At 43.6% G+C, this 9,477-nt stretch overlaps 2 protein-coding genes across 4 annotated transcripts in view; both read left to right on the top strand.

Moving 5' to 3' along the window:
• Nucleotides 1–9,477, top strand: part of LOC142368394 (uncharacterized) — a 146,255-nt gene that overhangs the window by 116,466 nt on the left and 20,312 nt on the right. The gene's annotated exons all lie outside the window — the stretch shown is intronic.
• LOC142369189 (uncharacterized) lies at nt 2,348–7,860 on the top strand. Of its 3 annotated transcripts, none has more exons than XM_075451450.1 (7): nt 2,348–2,597; nt 3,149–3,241; nt 3,717–3,806; nt 4,108–4,182; nt 5,223–5,293; nt 5,383–5,554; nt 6,371–7,859. In XM_075451450.1, exons 2-7 carry the CDS (start codon nt 3,182–3,184, stop codon nt 6,572–6,574), a joined length of 672 nt encoding a protein of 223 aa, XP_075307565.1. In that variant the 5' UTR covers nt 2,348–2,597; nt 3,149–3,181; the 3' UTR covers nt 6,575–7,859. The 3 variants fall into 3 exon arrangements, with proteins under 3 accessions (XP_075307565.1, XP_075307564.1, XP_075307566.1); XM_075451449.1 differs by having other exon boundaries at nt 3,146–3,241; nt 6,371–7,858; XM_075451451.1 differs by lacking the exon at nt 3,717–3,806 and having other exon boundaries at nt 3,146–3,241; nt 6,371–7,860.

The raw sequence follows: 9,477 nt of genomic DNA, 5'->3' as shown, positions 1-9,477 counted from the left end.
AACCAGGACACTGATACATTGATATGCATTTGAGCTTTATTTAAGTTTCTCTATAAAACATAATGATACAGAATTGAATTCAAACCACTCAAGACTCAAACGACTGAACGTCTCATTTTCCTAAAAGACAATAACATACCAGTGTACCACACTGCCTCGGGCCACATACGGTATTTGCTGCAACAATGCAATGGCAGTTGTGACCGGTGATGATGTAGGTAGGCTGCTTTCTTTGGAGGAGTTAATTGGAGGGCTCACAGAGCCGCTATCATGGTGCGGTTGCGACTCAGAAGTTAGAGGGAGTTGCCTTACATTTGGAAGGTTTTGCTGGTTGATCCCCAACCTCCCCAATTAAAGGGATAGTTCGCCTCTTTTGACATGAAGCTGTAAGACATCCCATACTAGCAATATCATTTATTTAATTTGACTTACCCCCCGCTGCGTCCTGTGAGCCGAGTTCCAGCCGAGTTTTGGCATTGACGAAGGTAGTACGGCTAGTTGGCTAGGGTCTCGAAAATAAAGCGTTTTGCTTCTCAAAACAATATCTGTTCAAAAGAGTAATACATTTGCATCACAAAAAATCGTCAACCAGAAAAAGTCAGACCTCACAATCGCTTGGCCCTATTTTCTCTCTGCCTTCACATCAATGCGTTCAGCCACCTGCCGATAGCCGCACCTGTTACGGTGTTGACTGCTCGGGAGCAGGGGACTGCACGGTCTGCACTTCAGTCTGCACTTCGGTCTGCACGGTTTACACAGCCCGTAGTGATATGAAGGCAGAGAAAAAATAGCGCCAAGCGATTGTGAGGTCTGACTTTTTCTGGATGAACGATTTTGTGATGCAAATGTATTTCTCCTTTGAACGCATATTGTTTTGAGAAGCAAAACGCTTTATTTTCGGGACCCCAGCCAACTAGCCGGAATACCTTCGTCAACGCCAAAACGAGGCTGGAACTCGGCTCACAGGACGCAGCAGGGGGTAAGTCAAATTAAATAAATGATGTCGCTAGTATGGGATGTCAGCTTCATGTGAAAAGAGGTGAACTATCCCTTTAACATGCCAGTATCCCTGCATCCTTGGGCAAGATGTGCTCCTCACTTGTAAGCAGCTTTGGATGAAAGCAACTGTTAAATGAATGTATTTGTTTAATCATATCATGATCCAGAGCCTATCAGATGAAATAAAAGCGACAAGATTTGTTTGACCGTGTGCTAGGTATATTGGTCGCTATCATTACAGTGATATGATTTAGACATGCTGAGTTACTTGCTGGTCTAGGTATACTACTTTCTGGTAGTAGTGAAGTTTAGAGATTGCTGTTTTGCCAGCAAAGTGGGAAGGGGGAACTCACTTGTTAGGACCGCCCCTAACCATGTATTCTTCCAGGTTTACTCTCCTTACCTGCCTTATGTTCTTTTCAATTCGAGAAAAGAGGATGAAAAAGAACCTTATTTGGAAAACAGTACTGCAACAAAGATTTATATGGTTCGACGTGACTGGATTACTGACCCAAGTGCATTTGCTCTGCTCAAATTCCTGCTCCAGTAAACCATTTTTTTTTTTCGGACTAAGTTGGTGCATGACTTCAAAAGTTACGAATCAGCTGAAGCTCACAAGCACTATTGCAGTGATGATCTGCTAATTCACAATCCGGTGTTGTGCCAAATTGGGATCCACTGCAGAATCTGACCCCTCTCCCCTCTCTTCTCAGTTTCAATCATTAGGCCAAACTCAATACAAAGCCTCCAAAAAGAAAAGAAGAAGAGGAAGAAAAAAAAAAAGAATCCACGTGTTTATTTTTTAATGAGTTGTAGGCAGTGGGTTTTATCCTGTGCAGAACTGGTAAATATTTGTCATGATTCTGGAGTCTATTAAGAAAAACTTTACTTGAGGTGGTGTCAGAATTTCTTATGCACGTGTACTGAGGAGTGATTTTATCAGGCTCGTCATAGATCTGTGTAACAAAATGTAGGGGCCTACATATATAAGACAGCCTCTAACTGATCAACAGAAAGGCAGCGGTATGAGTATGGTCTTCACAATGTGTCATGTAAATTTTATAATATAAATGACCCAAAATATCCATTACTACATTGCTACATGTTATTTTTTTTATAGGAGCCCTGCAGATCACTTTGCCACGATTACTCAGCATTTTAGACAAAATTCAAACACAAGCTGATAATTGTCCAATTTAAAAAGTTGAAAAAAACACAGCCACCCATACTGTGCCTGCGCATAAAGCCCTCTGTCTGTCTCTTGACACCATTCAAAGAACTTTACCTTGAAAGCCCTTCATTTATTTTGAAAAACGGAAATTCCTTCCCCCTTCGTTCCGCGCTCCCGCGTTGTTTTGGGAACGTAGTTGGGTGAGTGAGCGCGCGCCTCCCGGACCGTGGCTGCCTGTCATCACTCTGGCTGACATCACACGGGAGGATTTGTTACAATGTCAAACGTCCACAGGCAGCGCGAGCTCATGGCTTCCCCGCGCCACGATGAGACGCATCACCACCTCCTCCGGCTCATCCTTTAAATACAAAACTCCATTCACCTTTTTATGGGTTTGTCCTACGTTCTCGGTCGGGATGCTTTTGAGGTAAGATGGGTCACTCCGTTCCTTCTTTTTGAGCGTGGTTTGTTATTCTGAATTATTCGGGCTTGTCGCTGCTTCTTGCATGGAAACCTTTTTGTCACGTTTGAGCAATGAAATATTCAAAAACTCTCTCCACGTCCTCTCCGTTTAAAAAGTTATCGGGCTATCTTAACATTGACTGTCGCGCGCTATTACGTAATGGGAGTGCGGACAGCGCCGAGCAGATGTTACGGTGCGGGGCTGCGATGGAAAACCTCTGATACACGACCCCGTTTCTACGTCACTGTACAACGCGGTGTCTGCCAAACGAGCCTCATTTCACTTATTAACTGTTAGGGAAGAAAAAAAAAATCCGCAGAAATGACTAACTCCTTTGAAAACAATTGGAATATTAGTAGCCTAACACAAATAAATAAATAAGTACACAACCTCGCAATGTGCATCTTGGGCCAGTTTTCAATCAGGCAGCTCTGTTCTGTGATTAACAAGCTTCTCCAGAACTCGGCATGGAGGAGGAAAATGTGACAGCCCGTGTTATTTATGTGTCCCAGCAGGTCAATGTGAGCGCGTGAGACAGGTCAGAGGTCATGCTGAGGGACTCCCACTGCCTGTTTACCTCCGGAGAGACATCTGACAACGACTGCGAGGTGAGACTGTGGATTTCCACCCACAACCTGCCACGTGTTCATATCTGACATTTACAGTGCGCTCACACAGTCGACTCAGGCCTGGATGGACGCTTTGTCACATTTAAACAAAGTTTCGTGAATAATCTGACACAAGGAGACATTACACCGCAACGCAATTTAGTCATTTAACTGACTTAAATCATAACTTCCACATCTGGCAGAGGCACTCTCAACCAGCCTCCGTGTTCGAGCTGTTGAAAAATACAAGTAGGTGGAAAAGGTGAAAAGCCAGAGATTACATCACTGAGCCGCAAAGAGAAGCACGATTTCAAAAGTAATTTGCTAACACTATCTGAGAGCCAAGTTGGTGTCCGCCAGAGCTTTACTGCTTTTGTTCGCCTTTGTCAATATGCTCCTGGCTCGCAATGAAAGGGATAAAAAAAAAAAAAAAGTCAACGCTTGTTTATCCTCTCCATCTTTGTCTCTGTCTCAGATGGGGGCGAGTTGTGAAGAGGTAGATATAGTGTGTCTGTGCGAGGCTGGTCCCTGTACACTTTATTCAGAAACACACACACCTACGCTGGTGAGTGCTCAGCCTTCCCACTTAAGTGTCTGCAGCCGTCGCTCAACCTGCTCCGAGTGTTTCTACATCTGTAATCGGGCTCTAAATGCATGCCGCCGGCTTCCCGCTGACCTCTCTGTAGCTCTCTGTTGCCGCCTTTGCTTCTGTACTGTATAGGTTTTAAGAGGAGCTGTTTGCGGCTACTGTCACACCGTGTGCATGCATGCGTGTGTGTGTGTGTGTGTGTGTGTGTGTGTGTGTGTGTGGGTGTGTTTGTCTTACAATTTCAAGCTCAATCGCTCTTCTTGCTTTCTGTTGTCAGGACACGCCGCTGTGTGAACACTGTGGGAGAAACAGAGTAATGATAACCAGGTACTCTGAGGGATATGGCACAGAGGTAATGTGTATCCTATGCGCGCCCGGTTACTTCATTTCAGGGGACTGTGGAGTGTTGTACTGTATGTTGTATTGTATGTCCTCACAAGACGTTTTGATTGTTTTTGTGCTGCGTTTGCTTCGGCAGGCAGTTGGATTTTCAAGATTCCAGCACGTTAGCCACACGTGACCAACACAGTGTTCATGTAGGCCAAATAACTGATGCTGATGCTGCTGATAGATGATTTATTTATCCCATTACGTGTATCTACAGCATTTAAAATGAGGGATTCACAAGGCTGGGAGCAAAAACGTAATTACTGCCAGTGTTCTGATAATAGGATCTATGCTGCTAATGACATGTTAGCTCGTTGATTGCCAAAGCAGCAAACATAATTGCGGTGTCGAGACCTTTGAGAAACTGCCGGAAATAGGTTGCTGATTGGTCTGAACTATAACTGTTCCCGTCTGTCAAAAAGCTCTTGTTAGTCGATTTAAATCCGCAGAGTTCAAGAGACACGTGTCGTGCAAATAAAACGACTTCACCTGCGGGAATAATTTTGCCATCTTTGGGGCGGTCAGTGGCGTAGTGGGTACAGCAGGCGCCCCATGTACAGAGGCTATAGTCCTCGCTGCAGCTGGCCCCGGTTCGAATCCCGCATCGGATGACCCTTTGCTGCGTGTTATTCCCCCTCTCTCTCTCTGCCCCCTGTTTCCTGTCTTTCTTCACTGTCCTATGTAATAAAGGCATAAAAAGCCCAAAACATAATACAAATTTTTTTGACGTCTTGGTCTTGTATCGTCACAGGCTTATTGAGCAGATCGGATATAAATAGGCAGCTACTTATGCGAGCTCTGAGCTCATTGGTCATGTCAGGGATAGAGGTGCCAGCTGATTCACGTACATTAGCGACAGTGGCGTCATAAAAGGTGACACATGATCACACCCGCGCAGACGGATGCCACCACGAAGTGTTGTTTTTGGTTAACTAATCGTGACGGGTCAGCGGTGACTCATTTCTTCTGTACGTTCGATGTCTCACATGTTTCCCTCTGTTGCAGGAGGAGTGCGTGTTATCCGACCCTCAGGGAGAGAGCGATGCTGATGCCGATATAGAGGACACAGACTGCAGGTGAGATCGACACACAGTCACGGGCACGCTTTGCTTGGGTTTGTAGTTCTTTCCGTATGGGGCACTGACCTTGTGTTTGATTGGCTCAGACTCCAGGAGCCCGGTTCCCTCCAGAGAATCAGCTCGCGGAGGCGCAAGCGTCCTCGAGTGGCCCGTCAAGACACCACAGAGAGCGAAGACGATGGTGGGCGGAGTCACAGATCCCATCGCTGGAACCTCCGGCTCAGTCCTGACAGAGGACACAGCAGGACCATACTGGAGGTGAAGACAAAAAACATCAGTCGCAATTTGGTCAAATGAAATTTAGGAATGATTTTGAATGAGGTCGTGTTTGTTTGTCCCTTTTTGTGAGTGTGTTATAAAGCTTTCTGTGCATATAATAAGTCTGCAAAGTTACGAAAGTCCACACCAAAGGGATTTGCCGTCTCCAAGAGAATACACTACCGTTGACCTGTTTGAAATGCCTTGTCCTTAGTTCATGGTTTATGCCTCAGTGGCATTGTCATCGCCTTCTCAATGTCAGGTCTGGTTGATGTACATAAACTTAAACATTTTTGGACATATTTTTGGAGTCGACAAAGAAGAAAAAATACCATCCATATCCGTATAGTGTAGTGTTTCTTTAATTTACTTGTTTCTTCTGTAAAGTCGTGCCAGTGTTGGCGTTCACGCCCAACAGCTCCACCACATCTGGGAGGAAGTCCAGCCAACTTGAGCCCAACTTCTCTTCATTGGTTTCTAGCTTCTCAACTCCATCCGTCCCGATTTTTTGCTGTTAATAGCAAAACAAACAATAAAACTTTCTGTTCCCACATCCCCTCGGAATCCCGTGCAGAAGAATTTTAAAGTGTTTAAAGTTGGGTGGAGATAAAAGCAAGGAAGCTGGATAATGAGATAATGTCTCCAAACTTTTAATTGGTTGTCAACTTTAGATACCTTATTATTTGCTCTAGAGCACAGAGAAGGGGAAGTTATTATGTTCCATTTTAGAAAAAAAAGAAGAAAAATAACTGCAGGTGCAATCCCACATTCTAAATTTGCAGCATTGCTCTTGTTTCCGTCTCGTCTGTCTTTCAGGAGAGCGTGTCCCAGGTCAGGCCGCTGGTCATTTGCCGGCCGAACGCCGAGAGGAATCCGGCCGAACTGCCGCGAGGCTTCAAACTGATGTCTCTGTGGCCGTCATCCCTCTCTCTTCCCGTTACCCTCCTCCTCTTGCTGCCTCTCTCCCTCTCTCTTGTCATTTTTATCGTGTCTTTCCTCCTGCCGTGGGCCAGCGCGTGACATTACATTTCACTTTTCCAGTGTGTTGGACAGCGTGCAGAGAATCAAAACTATTTTACGATGATATTACACTTAATACAGAAAGATTCATTTCCCGCTCAGAATATTTAAATTTATGAAACTCCGGAAGGTGTGGTAAACATCTAGTTTTTTGCCTAAACCAAAAAGGAGCGCAGGCATAGCTTTGAATGAACTACACCAGGGCTGTACATTTCCATCAAGAATTTGCTCACTGTGAGCACAAACTCAGCGCTGGCTTCTCTCTTATAAAATCTCACCTTAAGTCTCACTTTCTCACCCCCTCATTTGTAAAAATAGACCTATCATCTCCATCCATGTTCTAATGAGCCACAGAAACGGTACGTGAGGGGGCAAGTTTCAGGGTGGTGCAGGTACTGTCAAAAAGGATAGAATACAGGCTCGATTGGAAGACTCGTGAAAGACGATGCTGCTGCACTATGCAACTCCTCTGTTCCTACTGCGGCATCTTGAATGCTTTTTAAAGAACGCCCGTCTCCCATGCCCTTGGCGCTGCCGTCGCCCTCTTTGCCCTTTCCGTTTTTCTCTTGGGAATCCATTTTTCTTAATGCAGGGATCTTGTGGTTCTGAAATAGAGTATGACCCAATTCGAAAAAGCAATAGCAACGGAGATCCGATATTGCTCCTGTCATGTGTAATCTACGGGGCATCTGTTAGGTTATTGAATGGATTACATGGATTATTTTACATCCTTCTCTTTCTTCCTGGCTCCACTTGTGTCTGTTTAGAGTAAAATGAGCCGACCTCCAAATAAAATGAGCTTTCGTGAAAAATAATGTACTTTTCAACAGTTGCACAGTCATGACGTGGAAGCATAAGAAATATTTCAATCATTTATGTCTATGTTCAGCAGGTATTGTTTAAAAAAAAAAAAAAAAAAACGAGCCTGACAATCAGTCGTGCAACTTATTTCCAGCTGAAATAACTGCTAAAAGCCATTTTGTCTCCTCTGTAGGCTACTGTATGTTTCGTGCTATGGTATTTTTGTTTGGCTTTTTCTTTTTGGTATGTTTTTGAATCTATTATTAGCTTGCAACCCTGGAGAAAATTGCTCATCGTTATTTATGCAGATGTTTTAGTTAAGTTTATATTTGTATGACCATTTTTTCCCCCCCGCAGCTTGGCGTATTGCTTTTGTTAGATCTCAGATTTTTTTCCCACTGTAAATGTATGTTCACCTCTGTGTTTCATGAGGCAATAGAAGTTCAATAAAACTAGATTGTATTTTGTCAAAAAAAAAAAAAAAAGCTCACTTTCTGCATGTGCCATTGTTAAAGTCCTCATATGTATCTTTCAGAAGGGGATTTTTGTTTGCTTCCATCACAATGTAGAATCATGAGAATAAGAATCGTTGTGTTTTTGAAATCTCGGAAAGATATTTTATATCTGAAAGAATGGATTCCCGTCCACAAAGTCCGCCATGTTGCAACACCACATTTCACCAGCAGCTGAGAAACAAGACTGTCCTCAAATTTTGCTCATGGGTTGTTTATTCATGCAAGCAGATATGACCCATATTTTACATCCAGTAGTCGTGGGAGCAACCAGGAAATGGCAAAAGTGTCGTTGTGTTATTGACAACGCTTACATTGGTATTTATCTCCGGTCACACAAAGCAACATGGTTGAAAGTGCTGCATGTAAGTGCACCATTACAGGACTGTGTTGTTGATAGGGTTCATGGGTTTGAACATACAACCTTGCTAATCCAATACGTTCAAACCAAACACCAGCTCTAGTGAGGGCTTTTCACATTTTTTTGGTGGCCACCATTGTTTCTCTAACAAGGCTGGATGAGGAGGGTAAGATGAAGGGCATTTATATGGTTGCAGTCTGCTACTTAGCCATTAGATGGCGCTGAATCCTATGTAAGCTGTGGTGTTGATTGTTTATGGTCCAACTTCATGACTGGACACAACAGCCAGGTTTCCACTGATGTACTTTGATACGCATTTTCAAGCTACACTTAAGAAAAATTATGCAAAAAAAAAACTTCCTCAACTTTCTTGAAATTGAAAAAAAAAAACTTCCACATTTGCTTGAGCTGGCTTTTCCTTTCTTTTAAAAAAGTGAGTTGTGGCGCACATGGACAGGTAGAAGTGACAGACATGATTAGTTTTGATGTACTGAACGTGTTACATGACTGATCACTTGAATAGTGGGTAAGCAGCATTTAAAAAATTGGACTCAAAATCACTTTGCAACTGGGAGGAAAATGGCCCAGCTGACCCTCAAGCGTCTCTCCTGGGTGGCTGACAAGCTAACATGTTCAATCTCCACATTTGCCTCTATATACCCACAACTTCTTTCTCCTTTTTGGATTAAAAAGAAGAAGCAGAACAACAAAACCAAACTTATTATTTAGTAAACGTGGTGATGGTACGTTAATCTTGTTACCGCCTGCTTCCAGTCATGCTAAGCTAAGCTAATTGGGTTCTTTCACTAGCTACAGACTTTTCACGAGAACATTATTGGTCTTCTTGTGTGACTTTTGCCAGAAAAGCAAAAATGACCTCGTCCTTTCTTTATATTTTACACGTCATCTTTACAAGGTTTTGTAGTAGGATTTAAGAATTGACTTTAGCTTACAGCGCGGACACTTTGATCAGTGAGAATAACGCTTGTTCTTGCACATGTACGACAAAGAAAAAGAGGAATCGCAGCCTCATTTCCCAACAGGCTTGCTGCTCTTGAGGAAAGGGCCCAGAGGTGGACGTAGCGGAGGGAGGTTAGCGCACTCCACTTTTCATCTCCTTGTGAGCGTTGTCATGGTAACAATCAAGACTGCAGAGGAAACAGACTTATCATAAGTAGATTTCGAGCTGCTGCCCAGAGCTTAACTCTCAGTGTAGGTGACAACATGAC

This window comes from Odontesthes bonariensis, chromosome 19 (genome assembly GCF_027942865.1).
Source record: "Odontesthes bonariensis isolate fOdoBon6 chromosome 19, fOdoBon6.hap1, whole genome shotgun sequence".
In the NCBI taxonomy this organism is placed as follows: domain Eukaryota; kingdom Metazoa; phylum Chordata; class Actinopteri; order Atheriniformes; family Atherinopsidae; genus Odontesthes; species Odontesthes bonariensis.
The sequence above is the reverse complement of the archived record's forward strand: the minus strand, read 5'-3'. Positions and strand labels throughout refer to the sequence as shown.